This window comes from Pocillopora verrucosa, chromosome 13, assembly GCF_036669915.1.
Source record: "Pocillopora verrucosa isolate sample1 chromosome 13, ASM3666991v2, whole genome shotgun sequence".
NCBI classification, from domain to species: domain Eukaryota; kingdom Metazoa; phylum Cnidaria; class Anthozoa; order Scleractinia; family Pocilloporidae; genus Pocillopora; species Pocillopora verrucosa.
In genome coordinates, this window is record NC_089324.1 from 4,461,993 (window position 1) to 4,484,756 (window position 22,764).

The 22,764-nt window shown below is 38.2% G+C and overlaps 2 protein-coding genes across 3 annotated transcripts; both read right to left on the reverse strand.

Annotated features, from left to right (window-relative positions):
* Positions 1-1,375: 1,375 nt before the first annotated feature.
* LOC136277820 (pyroglutamylated RF-amide peptide receptor-like) lies at positions 1,376-4,891 on the reverse strand. Of its 2 annotated transcripts, none has more exons than XM_066160542.1 (2): positions 4,671-4,891; positions 1,376-2,900 (listed from the first exon to the last, which is right to left on the reverse strand). In XM_066160542.1, exon 2 carries the CDS (start codon positions 2,744-2,746, stop codon positions 1,649-1,651), a length of 1,098 nt encoding a protein of 365 aa, XP_066016639.1. In that variant the 5' UTR covers positions 2,747-2,900; positions 4,671-4,891; the 3' UTR covers positions 1,376-1,648. The 2 variants fall into 2 exon arrangements, with proteins under 2 accessions (XP_066016639.1, XP_066016640.1); XM_066160543.1 differs by lacking the exon at positions 4,671-4,891 and adding an exon at positions 3,157-3,241.
* A 13,269-nt stretch (positions 4,892-18,160) lies between these two features.
* LOC131777083 (pyroglutamylated RF-amide peptide receptor-like) lies at positions 18,161-22,212 on the reverse strand. The gene is made up of 3 exons (XM_059093309.2): positions 22,137-22,212; positions 19,953-20,046; positions 18,161-19,697 (listed from the first exon to the last, which is right to left on the reverse strand). Exon 3 carries the CDS (start codon positions 19,541-19,543, stop codon positions 18,458-18,460), a length of 1,086 nt encoding a protein of 361 aa, XP_058949292.2. The 5' UTR covers positions 19,544-19,697; positions 19,953-20,046; positions 22,137-22,212; the 3' UTR covers positions 18,161-18,457.
* Positions 22,213-22,764: the final 552 nt, after the last annotated feature.

Here is a 22,764-nt window from a genome sequence, read left to right on the forward strand (position 1 = left end):
GGAAGCAAGACACGTCAATATTTTGGCGTCTTTCTGGTCTCTGTCATAAACTGAAGATATCCTCATGTTTGTGCACGCACCGCATCCCTGTATTTAGGTGCACTCCGCTGACCCAGAAGCAACAACAGGCGCGGTGTGGGAGTGACTATTAACGGGCATGAAACGTGAGGGAACATGGAAGATGAAGAATTAATTCTGCATTCCTTCTGGTGCATCCCACTGTGGTTTGGTATAACTTAAGGGAATTTTGATGTATCAGAAAAAAAGTCCAATCGGTCATCCTTACGACTCTCACAGACATTAGATGCTTACGAAGACCTTCCTTACTTAAATGCCTCACCCCCGCTTTTAAACATTTGCTCTTCTAAGACAAAGTGAGATAAGCTATTATTAAGACTGAATTGGAGTGTTACGAGAATATTGTCATCAATTCCCAAAACTATTCATCCAAGGGTCCTGAGAAGCCTGAGATGAAATAAAATCGTAACGGGCACCATTATGAATCCTGACGAAAAAAAGGGAACGTGAGGTCTTAAAATTGAGGTACGGTAAAAAAATGTACTTATGTTAAAGTGATTCTTGCAAAATAAACAAATGCGTTGAGATACAGGGGTTTCTAGCAACCTCAGCCATTTTACCATACTTTTGTAATTTTCTGCAGGTTTATTTCTCTGGCCCGTACCAGTACCCATTTGTTGGGGACAATTTGCAGAGAGCTTTTTTGACGCGTAGTTTCAGAACACAACGCTTTAATCCAGATCATCTTATGCTTGTGCACATTTTCAATTACAGACATTTCCACCCTTTGTGACATTTGTTTAGCCTCGAATTGATCTACGCCTACGGTAAAAAATATTCTGTGCGATAAACGGTGGGGAAAGTACAAAACTGCAACAAACGAACATTGCATTCACAGTCCCCGGCACGAAACTACTCTTATACAAAACCATGTGCTACTAAGCCACGTGACCAAATCAATATCAGTTCGCATTTCGTTCATTCGGTCGCTAGTCGGCCCCAACACCATTATTTACAAGCGCGGTAATACTTCGGTTAATTATGTAGTGTACCACAAAAATGCGATTGAACCGTTAAAAACAAAGCTCCAAAATTGTAGATCGCCCATTGGATCACTCACAGTTTCTTTGGAAACTTATCCTTATATTCATTGGAAGAATTAGCCTAATAGGATTTTTTTTCCTGCGTGCAACCCGCCTACAATATCCTTCATTAATATCTAACAAAGAACCTTTTGCAACAACCTAGTTTACGTTCTTGTCACAGAGATATTTGTTTGATCACCTAAATGCTAATCTTTTTCTGTATTTATGACTAACTTATACACCAATTTCTTAAATTTTATTGTCCTGTAAAAAGTTATAGACAAAACTGCCGACAGCAGTCTCAAGCTCAGAGTCAATACTGCTTCGTGTCTTGAAGTCGTTTGACGTCATTCCTAGCTACGTTAAATATGGGAAAACATAATGTACTCCTACAATCTTCCTCTACAATGCAACTGAAGTATGAAGGTTGCCTTATGTGTGTGCTTTACATGTTTTCGAACATGATGTGTCTATCTTACGCTTATACCACTAACATGGATCCCAAATTATTCGGGGCTCAACCACTGAAGAAGGCAAATATTTCTTCATTTCTGATCGACCTGCTGTCTTCGTATCGAAGTTTGCCACGTTCTTGTTTGTAAACGTATCTCGTCATCGGGTCTAATCCGGTGATTACGGGACGATTTACAGCAGCAACAACAATGACAACAACAACAAGCAAATTTGATGCTATTTTTCCTAAATTCAGGGCAAAAAAAAGCGTATACAGCAGTACTAACACAAGAGCTTGATGCCGGTGCGATAAGCATGAACCATACCATTAGAAAATAATTCGTCACTCCAGGCAATCCGTCAAAAACTTCATACTTATCCAACATGCTGCCCAAAATACTTGGTCCCCAGCAAAGAACGAAGCCAAACACGGCTACAACCAACAAGCGAATAGATTTTGACTTGTGTTTCGCCACAGCGCTGTGAATAGCTCCATTTTTGCTTCTGTTCCACAAGCGAACTGCAATTCTTGTGTACGCAACTGCTATATAGGAAAGAGGCATGATAAACGCCACAAAAAAATAAATCGTCTCGGAAAGCTGAATTTGCCAATTAGATCGCGATGTGTCACAGAACATATACTGTCTACATGAATCACTGTTGTTTTCTGCCCGACAATAGTTCACAGTCTGTACCTTCACACTGTGAACAAACGAAATGGAAGATAACACAGCATAGGCCCAAATGACTCCAGTCATTATTAAATATGAACGAAGGGGTCTGTAAATCAGGCTCTTAAAAGGCTGTAAGATGTTTTTGAGTCTATCCCACGCAATAGCAGCTAACGTGCTAAAAATAGCGGCTGGGCATGCGCGGTCGACAAAGACAAACGCCTTACAAGACTGAATATCTCTATGAAGCAGACCCCCGAAAAAATTCATGACGATTACAAGATGAAACAGTAGATGAGTCACAGATAAATGAAAAAGTAAAAAGCTGGCAAAATTTTTCCTTAGTTGTCCACTTCGTAACATTACGTAGATGACAAAAATGTCTAACACGCCGCCGACTCCGAACACGGCGACGTAGACAAGCAAAGAAAACACTTCAATTATATGTAAGGAAGCATCTGTCCATGAACCGGAGTACTCTGTGCCATTAAAAGTCAAATTTCCAAATGTCGCATTCATTGTCTCTTAGAGTTTTATCAAATATCCATTAAACCACTCACGGATCGCGAGTTTCGTACAAAAAAGAATCCGGTTATGCTGCCAAGGAAAACTTGTCCTTGCGCAAGCTGTTGTCAAAATGATTACCAATGATCTTGGAAATGACAAGTGCGCCCTGTAAAAAGGACAAAAATGGGTTTTAGGTGAGAATGTTAACAATTTATTTCTTGAAAGCCTTATACTGCAAGACAAGCACCACTTATTGGACCGACTTGCGCAAAAACAAGAACAACTGAAATAACGTTTCCATGATTAAAAATCTACTATTTACCATAGCCATTTTTTTTGTCAATGTGATTTAAAATATGTGTGTTATTGTGCGGAATGATTGGTAATTAAATTTCAAAAAATTAAAACCTTATGTTGCTTACCAGTCGGTGGAAGTGGAGAAAGAAGATGTGATAGAGAAGTTCCAAGCCATAAAAATAATTCAAATGTCAAACTTCTCTGTTTAAAAGCTTCCCCCTGTTTAGGCAGAATATGAACTTCTGATAATATGGCATGAGATCTTTAATTAAGTCAAGAAGATGTCAAGAAGATGTCAAAAAGATGTTAATAAGATGTTCCCGCGCACAACTTTCTTGTCTTAGGCTTAGGCTTATGGTAAGAGAGGATAATTGTTCGAACACTACTATGATTATGCAAAACGAAGACACTGATAAAATTCAAAAAAATATTTCAAGGTAAATCTCGGTGGGAGGTGTTTTAATAACTTTATTGATTAACTGGCTTCGTCAGTTGCGTATTTGCCATTAGGAGGTTTTTGTCGTGGCTTAGAAAAATCAAACACGATTACTGTTCTCGATACTATAGAGAACCATTGTAAGATGAACTTAGGATTTTTTTCGTCCTTCAAAAAAAAAAAAAACTAAGGAACTTTCTGTCGTACAAGTTCCTTCGGTGAGACAGTTATTAAAGCCCATTGTTGACAGATGTCAGGTCCATTTAAATGCACGAGATATCTAGCTTTTAGTTGTTGGTTTTAGTTAAAAGTCTGGTACAGATGTTTATTTAGCTGCTACAAAGGAAGTAAAAACATTCGCCCATTAAACGCAAATGCAAGAAATTAAAACCGAACTTGCTGTGTGACAAAGAAATACGACTACCGCCCAGGTAGATTTGTCTTAATTAATTTTATTGTTTTTTCAGAGGGCACGGTAACGAATCTTGCAATCTGATTGGTTCTTTACCCGGTCAGTATTTTCCTATCTCTGCCCACGGGCCACGGTAACGCTTTCGTGAGTCGCCGAGTACATCCCAACTTTCGTCATTTTTCATAAATATACCTCGGTTTCCGGCTGGGCAGTATTTTTAAGCAAACACGTCGGTCACTACCTCAAGCCGATAAATAACTTATGAATCCTCTCTTTTCTCTATCAAATCGCGCTGGTTGACAGAAAAATATTGGTTTCAGAATGAATTTGTATAAACAATAGTGTCATTACGTTAGTTGACAAGCGGCCAAAAAACCGTCTGCAATTAATTTTAATCGTTCACAAAAAGTACCAGTTCAAAAAGTTACAGTTAAACTGAACGATGGAACTTTCATTCATTTTTAAATGAATATTAAAATATCTGAATTTTCTCGAGCAATTTGTTCATAGTGAAAGAGCGAGCAAAGTTTTAATTTAAGTTCTACAACAAATATACGCTCCCGGTGAGTCTTTCCAATTCCGTTCAATTTGGACATTTGTACCGTAAATTGCACAACAGAAATTGAAGGAATTTTTGGAGAAAAGGCTGCATTAAATTCCCTTGTGTCTCGTTGGAGTTTGCCGTTCGAATTTAGTTTTTGTGAAGGAAAGACCAGAATTAAACACGCCATTACAGCAAACAAACGAGCAAACTCTCACAACTTCAAAATAAAAAAATTGAATTTACTCACAATTACTTTCCTCGCCGTTTACTTAATGAACAGAGGTAAATCTTCGTACATGAATGGTCGATGAGAGTGAATAATACTTTCCGTTAGATCATTGACTGATTTTGAAGAAAACATTGTCGTGACAGTCCTTGCCAAACTAGTTCTGTTGGTTTTCAAATGTTCCTACGCTTTTTTTTCTTGCGCGCTCTCTAATTGACAGGTGTCAGATTGTGACAGATACCTGTAAAAATAATGTTTCAATGTTTGTTTGGAAGCCTTTTAAATCACCTTCATCGTTACGGAAATGAAAATGTTTCGCTGAGGCATCTCTCTTAAATTTGCATCACCTCTATTTCAACTACCATTTACTCACTCAAAAATTGTTCAGTTTATGGAAGATCTTGCCGTATTTACGGCCATAAATCATTCCGGTTCTTTCGGAAAGAATTTCGTCAAGTTTAAAAACAATATATATGTTATTTACCGGAATAGCCGAATCGACGCAGATTAGACACTCAAATGAAAATTGTACTATTTCACTCTTAGATGTGCCAACTTCCTCTAAACCAACCAGATTCAAAGCTAAAAGCAACTGTGACTTGGTCACACGCGTTTTTCCGAGCATCAGGTAGAGTGTCAGTTTTAATTTATTGGAGTTTTTCTTTTGTTTTGATCCTTTGGTTCGTTGTGTTTGCTTTGGGTTTGGTTTTACGAAACTTGGTCGGAATTCGTCTTTTCCATCCAAATTACTTTTTGGTCTGTTCTTACTTTGGAGGAGGTTTTGTTCCTTGCAAATTAGAGCCTAAGTAATCATAACGGCCGATCAGGAGAAAGGAAAATACACTAAAGAGCCAATCAGAGCTCAAAGTAAAAGTAGGCAAACTACCTAAAGCGCGGGAAAACGCGGGCGACCAAGTGGTAATTGGTTTAGGCTATGTATCTGATTGGTCGAGAGGGTGGTGCGAGTTTCTTGGACCAATCACAGAGCAAAGTGAAGCAAGACCAATGCACTCCCGGATTACTTTTGAAACTCATTTGAACTTCTCAATTTTAGTGTGAAGGTTTTATGCTGATTTTGACCAATTAATTACATTTCCAAAATGATCCAAAATCTCCAGACGCATTTCGTTCTGGTTTTGCCGCATTTATTTGTGAAGGAATCGAACGACAGGTAATTTTCGCTTTTTTTTTCATATAAGAATAACCTTATCTTGGTCAATAAAAGATCCAGAAAATCTCGGTCCAAAGACACAGGCCCAAAACTAAGACAACAAACAACTTGATAAGGCATAAATTAATTACGCACAAATTAATAACGCACAATGGCGCAAAGCGCTACCAACAGTATTTATCGCTCTTCTCCTATCTTCATCCGGTAAGCTTGATCGTAAGTAAGAATTTATCTCTGATCCGTAAATATTGAAAAACTTGTAAGGGGCTAAGAACAGACACACAAAAAGCCTTCGTCATTTCAATTTAAGATAAATTCGTAATATCATCAATTGCACAGGTAAACTATATGACAAATGAGTTTCTCTTACCCTGAAGCTAGCAGTGAATTCTATGTAGATTGAACATCTTACGATGCGAGGAGCCAATTTATTTGTGGCACCGAAGACAAAGGTTCATCTTTTCGAAATTTGTTATTTTACCTAATAATATACTTTTTTTAAGTCTGCCTAACAGCTGAAAAAAGAAATGATCTGAACGTTTTAGCGCTAAAAGGTAAACAAAAATCTTCTCAACTAACGGTTAGGGGAAGTAATATCTTTGATAAAAGTATTTCAAGCATTTCTCTGGCTTTTTTTTTTTGTCTGAGTTCAAATTAAACATAGAAGACGCAGTTCCTTCTGGTAGGGACTATTGATTTCTTAACCAATGATTTCTCTTTTTTTTTCCACAACATGAATTTACTTATCTCCTAGAACAGAAATCTAGTAGATTGAAGCGTCTTCTCTTCACTCCCCTCCCCCCCCCCCCCCCCCCGATTCTGATTCTTGTATTGGAGTAAATTGTAGCAATTTTCCAAGGTGTTTGATCGGCAAAGTTTAGTAATATATAGGTAATAAACCTCTGTGCGAGGAAGCAAATGGGGGCGAAAAAGACTATAGTGACTAGGGGCCGGCCCGTTACCCCCTGCGAAAATGGATCAATGTCAGTATCTGAGATACGGTGCACCTACTCTTTCCCTGAGCCAATATTTACCTTAGCTTGTTATCAGTTGACTGCTGTTTGGTTAGGGGAGGGGTAGGTGCGCAGTTGCTCAGATACTGACATTGATGCGCGAAAACATACAAACAAATCTCTAAATGGTTCAACTGAACTCTTTCACGAGATAAAGACAAATTGCGTTAAACAGGGCGCATTCTGATTCAGTATTATGAGTCGAAACCGGCCAATCAGAACAGAATTAAAAACAGCCAGCTAGCGAAGACGCGAACTTAATACTTTAATGCTGTTATAGGCAAAAAAACAGCGGCCAGCGACTGCATCACAAATGCATTCTTATGAAAAGATGCATATTTCTTTTTATGGGAGGGAGTGGGAGGTTTTTAAACAGTTGAAATACACCAAATATGGAGATCAGAAATCATCTCTTGTAGCTGCTTTTATTTCCCTAAAAATTGTCTGATGAGTTTGTTGATCTAGAAGCGCAGGAAAAACGCGGGTGATCAAGTCGCGATTGGTTCTTGTTTTGCATCTGATTACGTTGAGAGAATGGTGCGAGTTTTCCAGACCAATCACAGAACTCTGAAAGACAAAAATTACGTCAGTCTGGATTACTTTTGACACTAAATGGAGATTTGCATTAATGGCTTGCTAAACTTGGATGCATATAACGAACTTACCAGAAACGGTAATTTGGTTTTATCAACCGAGTTGCTAATGTAAATTGGCCACCGTTTAAGACTTTCTCAAGTTGATGTTATGAGCGTTCGCCCTTCGTCAGAGCGAAGGGCTAACGAAGGTTTTTGATAAGGGGCTGACGCTCGTAACATCAGCTTTAGAAACTCTTTACATTGTCCAATTTACATCATCAACTCAGTTGAAATTAGTTAAACCCAATTATCTTGTGCTACCACCCACTGACGCAGCACCACAGCTTCTTTAGGAAGTTACCCATTTTAATAAAAGGAAAAGCTTTGACCTCGCTTTGGTCCTATTTTCCGACTAAGAGCAGCTTATCAACTCGCGTTTTGTCTGATGTCAAGTCTGTTGTTTTAGTGCAGGTACATTATGAAAAAGAAATAATAATTTTGACCTAAAATGTAAATTTATAGTTTTTTGTTTTTTTTTCAATTTCTTTGCTGGCAAGCTTTCAGTCCTCTCTGTACTATCACGATCGAAGTACTTTGAAGGTGATAAACTGTCAGTGTTGAAAGACAACGGTCTTTTACGAAGAAATGAATCAAACGTTAGCAAACTGGTCAAAGCCCGTATCACTTAATTCTTCGGAAACGCATCTTAATCATGCAAGCTTTACTCTATGGCCGTTGATCATCTATTACGTGTTGCTTTCCTCTGGTGCAGTTTTAAACTCTGTAGTTATATATGTCATGCTTCGAAGTGGTAAGGCACGGCGAAATATTTCAAGCTTTTTGATTTTCCATTTGTCCTTCACCCAACTGCTGTTTCACTTCGTCATTCCGATGTCACAGCTAGTCCAGTCACTTTTCTTGCTATCATCTACATCATGCAAAGCTTCAGTACTCGTCAGCTACACCTCTGCAGCGGCCATTTTTAGTAGTTTGGCTGCTATTGCGTGGGACCGACACAGAAACGTATTACGGCCTTTTCAAAGCTTATCACCTAGAAAACTGAAGACATTCCTACTCTTGGTTTCCTCGATTTGGTGTTACGCCTTCATAACATCTCTCCCGTTTTTGTACAGCATCAAGAGCTTCTCTGGAGTAATTTGCTCCCAAGAAAACAATGGCACTGAAAGTTGTAGAGATTATAGCTACTGCACGTTACCTGCAGACTGGAAAGATCAGCTAACAAGAACCTTCTACTTTGTGGTGGCGTTTGCCGCTCCTTTGTTGTACACGTTTTTCGCCTACGCAAGGATCGTCGTAAGTTTATGGAACAGAAGCAAAAATGGAACAATTCACAAGGCAGTTGCTAAGGCCAAAATGAAATCAACTCGCTTAATGGTCGCTGCTGTCCTAGTTTTTGTGGTCTGCTATGCGCCAACCTTAGTATTGCTATTACTGGAGGTGTATAGCATATTAGAAAATTTATCGTCTGAATATTATTTCATAGTTTATTTTTGGTGTATAATTTTGGAGACATCTAGCTCTTCTATAAACCCTGTCATCTACGCATTTCTGAGCCCTGAATTCAGAAGAGGAGTTCTCAGACATTGTTGCTTCTGTTGTTCAAGCCATTGTCCTTTGAGTCGCGTGGAGCCTGTCATCTAATATGGACGAATCAGAGTAGAAAATAAACAATAAACGGAACAGCAGCTTTTCCGCGTATGTTCGTACTGCATGCGTGCGTGGACCACTTAAGCGACTGGTGACAAGTATAGGGCCTAGGAATTATGGAAGCAAGACACGTCAATATTTTGGCGTCCTCTGGTCTCTGTCACAAACTGAAGATATCCTTATGTTTGTGCAAGCACCGCACTGTATTGAGGTGCGCTCCGTTGACCAAGAAGCAACAACAGGTGCGGTGTGGGAGTAACTATTAACGGACATGGAAGATGGAAGAATTAATTCTGCATTCCCTCTTGTGCATCCCATTTTATTTTGGTATAACTTAAGGGAATTTTAATATATCAGAAAAAAAAAGTCAATCGGTCTTCCTTACAACTCTCACAGACATTAGATGCTTAAGAAGACCTTCCTTACTTAGATGCCTCACCCCCGCTCAAAAATATTTGCTCTTCTAAGACAAAATGAAATAAGCTATTATTAAGACTGAATCGGAGTGTTACGAGAATATCGTCATCAATTCCCAAAACTATTTATCCATGGGTCTTGAGAAGCCTAAGATGAATTGAAATCCTAACGAAGATGAAGAGATGAAGATGAATTATAAATCCTAATGAAAAATAGTGCACATGAAGTCTTAAAATTGAGGTACGCAAAAAAAATGTACTTTTGTTAACGTAATTCTAGCAAAATAGACAAATGGATTGAGATACAGAGGTCTATAGCAACCCCAGTCATTTTACCATACTTATTTAGTTTTCTGCAGGTATATTTCTCTGGCCCGTACCAGTACCCGTTTGTTGGGGACAATTCGCAAAGAGCTTTTTTTGACGCGTGATTGTAGAACACAACGCTTTAATCCAGATCATCTCATGCTTGTGCACAACAGACATTTCCACCCTTTGTGATATTTGTGTTGCCTCGAATTGATCTACGCCTACAGTAAAAAATATTCTGTGCGATAAACGGTGAGGAAAGTACAAAACTGCAACAAACGAACATAGCATTCACAGTCCCCGAAACGAAACTACTCTTAGACAAAACCCATGTGCTACTAAGCCACGTGACCTAATCAATATCAGTTTGCATGTCGTTCATTCGGCCGCTAGTCGGCTCCAACACCATTATTTACAAGCGCGGTAATACTTCGGTGAATTATGTAGTGTATCACAAAAATGCGATTGAACCGTTAAGAACAAGGCTCCAAAATTGTAGATCGCCCATTGGATCTCTCAAATTTTCTTTGGAAACTTATACCCCATTCACACCAGCAAAACATGTTTTGTTAAACTGGTTTTCATTGAATGAAAATTATAAACAGAGAACTGAAAAACTTGATTTTCCATTGGATTCAAGTACTTGCTAACTTGCATTTCCAATGTGCTACATTCAAGTCAAAAATATTCGGTTAAATAGTTTCTATGAAGAAAAAAAAAATTAAACTGTGTTTAACAAAACAACTTTTAAACATGTTTAAGCTTTGGTGTGAATGGGGCATTATCCTTATATTCATTGGAAGAATTAGCCTAATAGGATTTTTTTCCTGCGTGCAACCCGCCTACAATATCCTTCATTAATATCTAACAAAGAATCTTTTGCAACAACCCTAGTTTATGTTCTTGTCACAGAGATGTTTGTTTGATCACCTAAATGCATATTTTTTTCTGTATTTATGACTAACTTATACACCAATTTCTTAAATTTTATTGTCCTGTAATAAGTTATAGACAAAACTGCCGACAGCAGTCTCAAGCTCAGAGTCAATACTGCTTCGTGTCCTGAAGTCGTTTGACCTCATTCCTAGCTACGTTAAATATGGGAAAACATAATGTACTCCTACAATCTTCCTCTACAATGCAACTGAAGTATGAAGGTTGCCTTATGTGGGTGCTTTACATGTTTTCGAACATGGCGTGTCTATCTTACGCTTATACCACTGACATGGATCCCAAATTATTCGGGGCTCAACCACTGAAGAAAGGAAATATTTCTTAATTTCTGATCGACCTGCTGTCTTCGTATCGAAGTTTACCGGCACGTTCTCGTTTGTAAACGTATCTCGTCATCGGGACTAATCCAGTGATTACGGGACGATTTATAGCAGCAACGACAACAACAACAAGCAAATTTGATGCTATTTTTCCTAAATTCAGGGCAAAAAAATGCGTATACAGCAGTACTAACACAAGAGCTTGATGCCGGTGCGATAAGCATGAACCATACCATTAGAAAATATTTCGTCACTCCAGGCACTCCGTCAAAAACTTCATACTTATCCAACATGCTGCCCAAAATACTTGGTCCCCAGCAAAGAACGTAGCCAAACACGGCTACAACCAACAAGCGAATAGATTTTGACTTGTGTTTCGCCACAGCGCTGTGAATAGCTCCATTTTTGCTTCTGTTCCACAAGCGAACTACAATTCTTGTGTACGCAACTGCTATATAGGAAAGAGGCATGATTAACGCCACAAATAAATAAATCGTCTCGGAAAGCTGAATTTGCCAAGTAGATTGCGATGTGTCACAGAACATATACTGTCTACATGAATCACTGTTGTTTTCTGTCTGACAATAGTTCACAGTCTGTACCTTCACACTGTGAACAAACGAAATTGAAGATAACACAGCATAGGCCCAAATGACTCCAGTCATTATTAAATATGAACGAAGGGGTCTGTAAATCAGGCTCTTAAAAGGCTGTAAGATGTTTTTATGTCTATCCCACACAATAGCAGCTAACGTGCTAAAAATAGCGGCTGGGCATGCGCGGTCGACAAAGACAAACGCCTTACAAGACTGAATATCTCTATGAAGCAGACCCCCGTAAAAATTCATGACGATTACAAGATGAAACAGTAGATGAGTCACAGATAGATGAAAAAGTAAAAAGCTGGCAAAATTTTTGCGTAGTTGTCCACTTCGTAACATTACGAAGATGACAAAAATGTCAAACACGCCGCCGACTCCGAACACAATAGCGTAGACAACCCAAGAAAACACCGCAATTGTATAAACTGAAGAACCATATGTCAACGGACCGGAGTACTCGGTGCTATTAGAAGTGAAACTTTCAAATGTCGCATTCATTGTCTCTTGCAGTTTTAAATCTGTTATCCTTGTTAAGGTTTACTGAACCAAATATCCGTAAAACCACTCACGAACCGCGAGTTTTGTACAAAAACGAATCCGGTTGCACCGCCGAGGAAAATTATCCTTGCGCAAGCTGTAGTCACAATGCTTACCAATGATCTTGGAAATGAGAAGCGCGCCCTGTAAAAAGGACAAAAATGGATTTAAGGTGAGAATGTTTACAATTTATCTCTTGAAAGCCTTATACTGGAAGACAAGCACTCAATTGACCGACAAGAACAACTGAAATAATGTTTCCATGATTAAAAATCTATTATTTTCGATAGCCATTTTTTTTCCAATTTGATTTAAAATATGTGCGTTATTGCGCGGAATGATTGGTAATTAAATTTCAACAGATTAAAACCTTATGTTGCTTACTAGTTGGTGGAAGTGGAGAAAGAAGATGTGATAGAGACGTTCCAAGCCAGAAAAATACTCCAAATGCCAAACTTCTCTGTTTAAAAGCTTCTTCCTGTTTACACTGAAGTTAGGCAGAATATGAACTTTTGATAATATAGCATGAGTTCTTTATTTAAGTCAATAAAATGTCAATAAGATGTTCCCGCGCACAACTTTCTTGTCTTAGGCTTATGATGATGAGAGGATAATTGTTCGAAGACTACTATGATTATGTAAAACGAAGACACTAATAAAACTTAAAAAAATATTTCAAGGTAAACCTCGGTGGGAGGTTTTTTAATAACTTTATTGATTAACTGGCTTCGTCAGTTGCGTATTTGTCATTAGGAAGTTTTTGTTGTGGCTTAGAAAAATCAAACACGATTACTTAATAACATAACATAAAGAGCCGTTGTAAGATGAGCTTAGGATTTTTTTAGTCCTTAAAAAAAAAAACTAAGGAACTCTCTGTCGTACAAGTTCCTTCGGCGAGACAGTTATTAAAGTCCATTGTTGACAGATGTCAGGTCCATTTAAATGCACGAGACATCTAGCTTTTAGTTGTTGGTTTTGGTAAATTAAAAGTCTGGTACAGTTGTGTATTTAGCTGCTACAAAGGAAGTAAAAACATTTGCCCATTAAACGCAAATGTAAGAAATTAAAACCGAACTTGCTGTGTGACAAAGAAATACGACTACCGCCCAGGTAGATTTGTCTTAATTAATTTTATTTCGTTTTCGTAGTTAATTTTCTTTCTAAATTAATTTCCTTTCTTTTTCTTTTATATTTTTACCATTCCTACAGAGATTTTTACTATGGAGAGTTCAGGATTACTTTAGTTTTGCTTTAGAGCACTTTTCGGTTGAGCGTTGTAAAACCAAAACCACAGTAATCCCAACAACTAATAGAAAGGAACAAAAATACCTTCAAGAACCAACGAGAACTTCAAAAAGTAAAAAGAAAGCAAACTGCCCAAAGCGCGGGAAAACACGGATGACCAAATCGTTATTGGTTTTAGTTTTGCATCTGATTGGTTGGGAAGTAAGCGCGGGTTTTCTGAACCAATCACAGAGCAGGGTGAGGCCAAATCGACGCAGATTAGACACTCAAATAAAAATTGTAGTATTTCACTCTTAGATGTGCCAACTTCCTCTAAACCAACCAAATTCAAAGCCAATCAGAGCTCAAAGTAAAAGCAGGGAAACTACCTAAAGCGCGGGAAAACGCGAGCGACCAAGCTAAAACCAACCAAATTCAAAGCTAAAAGCAACTGTGACTTGGTCACACGCGTTATTTTCACAGAGCAATGTGAAGCAAGACCGATGCACTCCCGGATTACTTTCGAAACTTGCTTGAAAATTTCTCAATTTTAGTGTGAAGGTTTTATGCTGATTTTGACCAATTACTTACGTTTCCTAAATGATCCAAAATTTCGAGACACATTTTGTTCTGGTTTCGCCGCATGTATTTGTGAAGGAATCGAACGACAGGTAATTTCCGCTTTTTTTTTTTCGAATAAGAATAACTTTATCTTGGTCAATAAAAGATCCAGAAAGTTTCGGTCCAAAGACACAGGCCCAAAACTAAGACAACAAATAACTTGAAAAGGCACAAATTAATTACGCACAAATTAATAACGCACAATGGCGCAAAGCACTACCAACAGTATTTATCGCTCTTCTCCTAACTTCATCCGGTAAGCTTGATCGTAAGTAAGAATTTATCTCTGATCCGTAAAGATTGAAAAACTTGTAAGGGAAAAAAGGGTTTTTTCAATTGGGGCTAAGAACAGACACAAAAAAAGCCTTCATCATTTCAATTTACGATAAATTCGTAATATCATCAATTGCACAGGTAAAACTATATGACAAATGAGTTTCTCTTACCCTGAAGCTAGCAGTGAATTTTATGTAAATTGAACATCTTATGATGCGAGGAGCCAATTTATTTGTGGCACCGAAGACAAAGGTTCATCTTTTCGAAATTTGTTATTTTACCTAATAATATTTGTTTTTTAAGTCTGCCTAACAGCTGAAAAAAGAAATGATCTGAACGTTTTAGCGCTAAAAGGTAAACAAAAATCTTTTCAACTAACGGTTAGTGGAAGTAATAATTTTGATAAAAGCGTTTCAAGCATTTCTCTGGCTTCTTTTTTGTCTGAGTTCAAATTAAACGTAGAAGACGCAGTACCCAGGATTTTAACCTAAACAAAACACCGCGTACCAGCTTGCCATGATAGAACAAAATTCCTCTTAACTCGTAGTCTGTAGAGTTTGTTGATCCAGAAGCGCAGGAAAAACGCGGGTGATCAAGTCGCGATTGGTTCTTGTTTTGCATCTGATTACGCTGAGAGAATGGTGCGAGTTTTCCAGACCAATCACAGAACTCTGAAAGACAAAACTTACGTCAGTCTGGATTACTTTTGACACTTAATGGAGATTTGCCTTAATGGCTTGCTAAACTTGGATGCATGCTTACCAGAAACGGTAATTTGGTTTTATCAACCGAGTTGCTAATGTAAATTGGCCACCGTTTAAAAGACTTTCTCAAGTTGATGTTATGAGCGTTCGCCCTTCGTCAGAGCGAAGGGCTAACGAAGGTTTTTGATAAGGGGCTGACGCTCGTAACGTCAGCTCTAGAAACTCTTTATGTTGTCCAATTTACATCATCAACTCAGTTGAAATTAGTTAAACCCAATTATCTTGTGTTACCACCCACTGACCCAGCACCATAGTTTCTTTAGGAAGTTACCCATTTTAATAAAAGGAAAAGCTTTGACCTCGCTTTGGTCCTATTTTCCGACTAAGAGCAGCTTATCAACTCGCGTTTTGTCTGATGTCAAGTCTGTTGTTTTAGTGCAGGTACATTATGAAAAAGAAATAATAATTTTGATCTAAAATGTAAATTTATAGTTTTTTGTTTTTTTTTTCAATTTCTTTGCTGGCAAGCTTTCAGTCCTCTCTGTACTATCACGATCGAAGTACTTTGAAGGTGATAAACTGTCAGTGTTGAAAGACAACGGTCTTTTACGAAGAAATGAATCAAACGTTAGCAAACTGGTCAAAGCCCGTATCACTTAATTCTTCGGAAACGCATCTTAATCATGCAAGCTTTACTCTATGGCCGTTGATCATCTATTACGTGTTGCTTTTCTCAGGTGCAGTTTTAAACTCTGTAGTTATATATGTCATGCTTCGAAGTGGTAAGGCACGGCGAAATATTTCAAGCTTTTTGATTTGCCATTTGTCCTTCACCCATCTGCTGCTTCACTTCGTCATTCCGATGTCACAGCTAGTCCAGTCACTTTTCTTGCTATCATCTACATCATGCAAAGCTTCAGTACTCGTCAGCTACACCTCTGCAGCGGCCATTTTTAGTAGTTTGGCTGCTATTGCGTGGGACCGACACAGAAACGTATTACGGCCTTTTCAAAGCTTATCACCCAGAAAACTGAAGACATTCCTATTCTTGGTTTCCTCGATTTGGTGTTACGCCTTCATAACATCTCTCCCGTTTTTGTACAGCGTCAAGAGCTCCTCTGGAGTAATTTGCTCCCAAGAAAACAATGGCACTGAAAGTTGTAGAGATATTAGCTACTGCACGTTACCTGCAGACTGGAAAGATCAGCTTACAAGAACCTTCTACTTTGTGGTGGCGTTTGCCGCTCCTTTGTTGTACACGTTTTTCGCCTACGCAAGGATCGTCGTAAGTTTATGGAACAGAAGCAAAAATGGAACAATTCACAAGGCAGTTGCTAAGGCCAAAATGAAATCAACTCGCTTAATGGTCGCTGCTGTCCTAGTTTTTGTGGTCTGCTATGCGCCAACCTTAGTATTGCTATTACTGGAGGTGTATAGCATATTAGAAAATTTATCGTCTGAATATTATTTCATAGTTTATTTTTGGTGTATAATTTTGGAGACATCTAGCTCTTCTATAAACCCTGTCATCTACGCATTTCTGAGCCCTGAATTCAGAAGAGGAGTTCTCAGACATTGTTGCTTCTGTTGTTCAAGCCATTGTCCTTTGAGTCGCGTGGAGCCTGTCATCTAATATGGACGAATCAGAGTATTTTGCTTTGCCGCGTATGTTCGTACTGCATGCATATTTTTGGAGTCACAGGACAAAGCGGCAACGTGCGTGGACCACTTGAGCGACTGGTGACACGTTTAAGGCCCTCGGAATTATGGAAGCAAGACACGTCAGTATTTTGGCGTCTGTCTGGTCTCTGTCATAAACTGAAAATATCCTCATGTTTGTGCACGCACCGCATCTCTGTATTTAGGTGCACTCCGCTGACCAAGAAGCAACAACAGGCGTGGTGTGAGAGTGACTATTACATGTAACGGGCATGAAACGTGAGGGAACATGGAAGATGAAGAATTAATTCTGCATTCCTTCTGGTGCATTCCACTGTAGTTTGGTATAACTTAAGGGAATTTTGATACATCCGAAAAAAAAGTCCAATCGGTCTTCCTTACGACTCTCACAGACATTAGATGCTTAAGAAGACCTTCCTTACTTAGATGCCTTACCCCCGCTTTAAAATATTTGCTCTTCTAAGACAAAGTGAGATAAGCTATTATTAAGACTGAATTGGAGTGTTACGAGAGTATCGTTATCAATTTCCAAAACTATTCATCCAAGGGTCCTGAGAAGCCTGAGATGAAATAAAATCGTAACGGGCACCATTATGAATCCTGACGAAAAATAGTGCACATGAGGTCTTAAAATTGAGGTACGGTAAAAAAAATGTACTTTTGTTAAAGTGATTCTTGCAAAATAAACAAATGCGAGATACAGGGGTTTCTAGCAACCTCAGCCATTTTACCATACTTTTGTAATTTTCTGCAGGTTTATTTCTCTGGCCCGTACCAGTACCCATTTGTTGGGGACAATTCGCAGAGAGCTTTTTTGCCGCGTAGTTTCAGAACACAACGCTTTAATCCAGATCATCTTATGCTTGTGCACATTTTCAAATACAGACATTTCCACCCTTTGTGACATTTGTTTAGCCTCGAATTGATCTACGCCCACGGTAAAAAATATTCTGTGCGATAAACGGTGGGGAAAGTACAAAACTGCAACAAACGAACATTGCATTCACAGTCCCCGGCACGAAACTACTCTTATACAAAACCATGTGCTACTAAGCCACGTGATCTAATCAATATCAGTTCGCATTTCGTTCATTCGGCCGCTAGTCGGCCCCAACACCATTATTTACAAGCGCGGTAATACTTCGGTGAATTATGTAGTGTATCACAAAAATGCGATTGAACCGTTAAGAACAAGGCTCCAAAATTGTAGGTCGCCCATTGGATCACTCAAAGTTTCTTTGGAAACTTATCCTTATATTCATTAGAAGAGTTAGCCTAATAGGATTTTTCCTGCGTGCAGCCCGCCTACAATATCCCTCATTAATATCTAACAAAGAATCTTTTGCAACAACCCTAGTTTATGTTCTTGTCACAGAGATGTTCTTTTGATCACCTTAATGCATATTTTTTCTGTATATATGACTAACTTATAAACCAAATTCTTAAATTTTATTGTCCTGTAATAAGTTATAAACAAAACTGTCAACAGCAGTCTCAAGCTCAGAGTCAATACTGCTTCGTGTCTTGCAGTTGTTTGACGTCATTCCTAGCTACGTTAGATATGGGAAAACATAATGTACTCCTACAATCTTCCTCTACAATGCAACTGAAGTATGAAGGTTGCCTTATGTGGGTGCTTTACATGTTTTCGAACATGACGTGTCTATCTCACGCTTATACCACTGACATGGATCCCAAATTATTCGGGGCCCAACCACTGAAGAAAGCAAATATTTCTTTATTTCTGATCGACCTGCTGTCTTCGTATCAAAGTTTGCCACGTTCTCGTTTGTAAACGTATCTCGTCATCGGGACTAATCCGGTGATTACGAGACGATTTACAGCAGCAACAACAATAACAACAACAACAAGCAAATTTGATGCTATTTTTCCTAAATTCAGGGCAAAAAAAAGCGTATACAGCAGTACTAACACAAGAGCTTGATGCTGGTGCGATAAACATGAACCATATCATTAAAAAATATTTCGTCACTCCAGGCACTCCGTCAAAAACTTGAAATTTATCTAACATGCTGCCCAAAATACTTGGTCCCCAGCAAAGAACGAAGCCAAACACGGCTACAACCAACAAGCGAATAGATTTTGACTTGTGTTTCGCCACAGCGCTGTGAATAGCTCCATTTTTGCTTCTGTTCCACAAGCGAACTGCAATTCTTGTGTACGCAACTGCTATATAGGAAAGAGGCATGATAAACGCCACAAAAAAATAAATCGTCTCAGAAAGCTGAATTTGCCGAGTAGATCGCGATGTGTCGCAGAACATATACTGTCTACATGAATCACTGTTGTTTTCTGCCCGACAATAGTTCACAGTCCGTACCTTCACACTGTGAACAAACGAAATGGAAGATAACACAGCATAGGCCCAAATGACTCCAGTCATTATTAAATATGAACGAAGGGGTTTGTAAATCAGACTCTTAAAAGGCTGTAAGATGTTTTTGAGTCTATCCCACGCAATAGCAGCTAACGTGCTAAAAATAGCGGCTGGGCATGCGCGGTCGACAAAGGCAAACGCCTTACAAGACTGAATATCTCCTTTAAACAGACCCCTGTAAAAATTCATGACGATTACAAAATGAAACAGTAGATGAGTCACAGATAAATGAAAAAGTAAAAAGCTGGCAAAATTTTTCCTTAGTTGTCCACTTCGTAACATTACGTAGATGACAAAAATGTCTAACACGCCGCCGACTCCGAACACGACGACGTAGACAAGCAAAGAAAACATTTCAATTTTATCTGTCCATGAACCGGAGTACTCTGTGCCATTAAAAGTCAAATTTCCAAATGTCGCATTCATTGTCTCTTAGAGTTTTATCAAATATCCATTAAACCACTCACGGATCGCGAGTTTCGTACAAAAACGAATCCGGTTATGCTGCCGAGGAAAACTTGTCCTTGCGCAAGCTGTTGTCAAAATGATTACCAATGATCTTGGAAATGACGAGTGCGCCCTGTAAAAAGGACAAAAATGGGTTTTAGGTGAGAATGTTAACAATTTATTTCTTGAAAGCCTTATACTGCAAGACAAGCACCACTTATTGGACCGACTTGCGCAAAAACAAGAACAACTGAAATAACGTTTCCATGATTAAAAATCTACTATTTACAGTAGCCGTTTTTTTGTCAATGTGATTTAAAATATGTGTGTTATTGTGCGGAATGATTGGTAATTACATTTCAAAAAATTAAAACCTCATGTTGCTTACCAGTCGGTGGAAGTGGAGAAAGAAGATGTGATAGACACGTTCCAAGCCAGAAAAATAATTCAAATGTCAAACTTCTCTGTTTAAAAGCTTCCCCCTGTTTAGGCAGAATATGAACTTCTGATAATATAGCATGGGATCTTTAATTAAGTCAATAAAATGTCAAGAAGATGTCAAAAAGATGTTAATAAGATGTTCCCGCGCACAACTTTCTTGTCTTAGGCTTAGGCTTATGGTAAGAGAGGATAATTGTTCGAACACTACTATAATTATGCAAAACGAAGACACTGATAAAATTCAAAAAAATATTTCAAGGTAAACCTCGGTGGGAGGTGTTTTAATAACTTTATTGATTAACTGGCTTCGTCAGTTGCGTATTTGTCATTAGGAGGTTTTTGTCGTGGCTTAGAAAAATCAAACACGATTACTGTTCTCGATACTATAGAGAACCATTGTAAGATGAACTTAGGTTTTTTTTTTCCCTTAAAAAAAAAAACTAATGAACTCTCTGTCGTACAAGTTCCTTCGGTGAGACAGTTATTAAAGCCCATTGTTGACAGATGTCAGGTCCATTTAAATGCACGAGATATCTAGCTTTTAGTTGTTGGTTTTAGTAAATTAAATGTCTGGTACAGTTGTTTATTTAGCTGCTACAAAGGAAGTAAAAACGTGCCCATTAAACGCAAATGTAAGAAATTAAAACCGAACTTGCCGTGTGACAAAGAAATACGACTACCGCCCAGGTAGATTTGTCTTAATTAATTTTATTTCATTTTCTTAGTTAATTTTCTTTCCAAATTAATTTCCTCTCTTTTTCTTCTCTATTTTCTTGATTCCTAGAGAGATTTTTATTATGGAGAGTTCAGGATTACTTTAGTTTTGCTTTAGAGCACTTTTCGGTTGAGCGTTGTAAAACCAAAACCACAGTAATCCCAACAACTATTAGTAAGGAACAAAAATACCCTCAAGAACCAACGAGAACTTCAAAAGAAAAACTAAGCAAACCGCCCAAAGTGCGGGAAAACGCGGATGACCAAATCGTGATTGGTTTTAGTTTTACATCTGATTGGTTGGGAAGTTAGCGCGGGTTTTCTGAACCAATCACAGAGCAAAGAGAAGCCGAATTGACGCAGATTAGACACTCAAATGAAAATTGTACTATTTCACTCTTAGATGTGCCAACGTCCTCTAAACAAACAAATTCAAAGCTGAAAGCAACTGTGACTTGGTCACACGCGTTTTTCCGAGCATCAGGTAGAATGTCAGTTTTACTCGACTGGCGTTTTTCCTTTATTTTGATCCTTTGGTTTGTTGTGTTTGCTTTGGGTTTGGTTTCACGAAACTTGGTCGGAATTCGTCTTTTCCATCCAAATTACTTTTTGGTTTGTTCTTACTTTTGAGGAGTTTTTGTTCCTTGCAAATTAGAGCCTAAGTAATCATAACGGCCGATCAGAAGAAAGGAAATTACATTAAGGAGCCAATCAGGGCTCAAAGTAAAAGCAGGCAAACTACCTAAAGCGCGGGAAAACGCGGGCGACCAAGTGGTAATTGGTTTAGGCCATGTATCTGATTGGTTGAGAGGGTGGTGCGAGTTTCTTGGACCAATCACAGAGCAAAGTGAAGCAAGACCAATGCACTCCCGGATTACTTTTGAACTTACTTGAAAATTTCTCAATTTTAGTGTGAAGGTTTTATGTTGATTTTGGCCAATTAATTACATTTGCAAAATGATCCAAAATTTCGAGACGCCCTTCGTTCTGATTTCACCGCATTTTTTTGATTTGTAAAGGAATCGAACGACGGGTAATTTCCGTTTATTTATTTATTTATTTTTTTCATATAAGAATAACCTTATCTTGGTCAATAAAAGATCCAGAAAGTTTTGGTCCAAAGACACAGGCCCAAAACTGAGACAACAAATAACTCATGCACAAATTAATTACGCACAAATTAGTAGCGCACAATGGCGCAAGGCGCTACCAAAAGTCTTTATCACTCTTATCCTAACTTCATCCGGTAAGCTTTATCTTTGATCCGTAAATATTGAAAACCTTGTAAGGGAAAAAAGTTTTTCGAACTGGGGCTAAGAACACGCACACAAAAGGCCTTCGTCATTTCAGTTTAAGATAAATTCGTATTATCATCAAATGCACAGATAAAACTATATGATAAATGAGTTTCTCTTACCCTGAAGTTAGCAGTTAATTCTATGTAGATTGAACATCTTATGATTTCTTTGTGGCACCGAAGACAAGGGTTCATCTTTTCGAAATTTCTTATTTTACCTAATAATATTTGTTTTTTAAGTCTGCCAAACAGCTGAAAAAAGAAATGATCTGAACGTTTTAGCGCTAAAAAGTAAACAGAAATCTTCTCAATTAACGGTTAGTGAAAGTAATGATTTTTATAAAAACGTTTCAAGAATTTCTCTGGCTTATTTTTTTGGTCTGAGTTCAAATTAAACGTAGAAGACGCAGTTCCCAGGATTTTAACCTAAACAAAACACCGCGTACCAGCTTGCCATGATAGAACAAAATTCCTCTTAACTCGTAATCAGATTGCTTATGTGGATTTATCATGAAATTAAAACAGTTGGTGACAGTATTTGGCAATTAAACCGAGGCAGAGCTTAATAACTTTCATTCATTCCTCCTTTATCACAACAAACTTGAAGATAAAAATTCCTCGCTAAGTAATAACCATTACAAAAGACGGATGGCGCTTTTGTATTAGTCACGTGCACTGTCGGAGGCTGTTATCAATAAACCTAAAAGATTTGTTCGCGAAAAGGGACATTGCTATTGGTTTAAAAGAT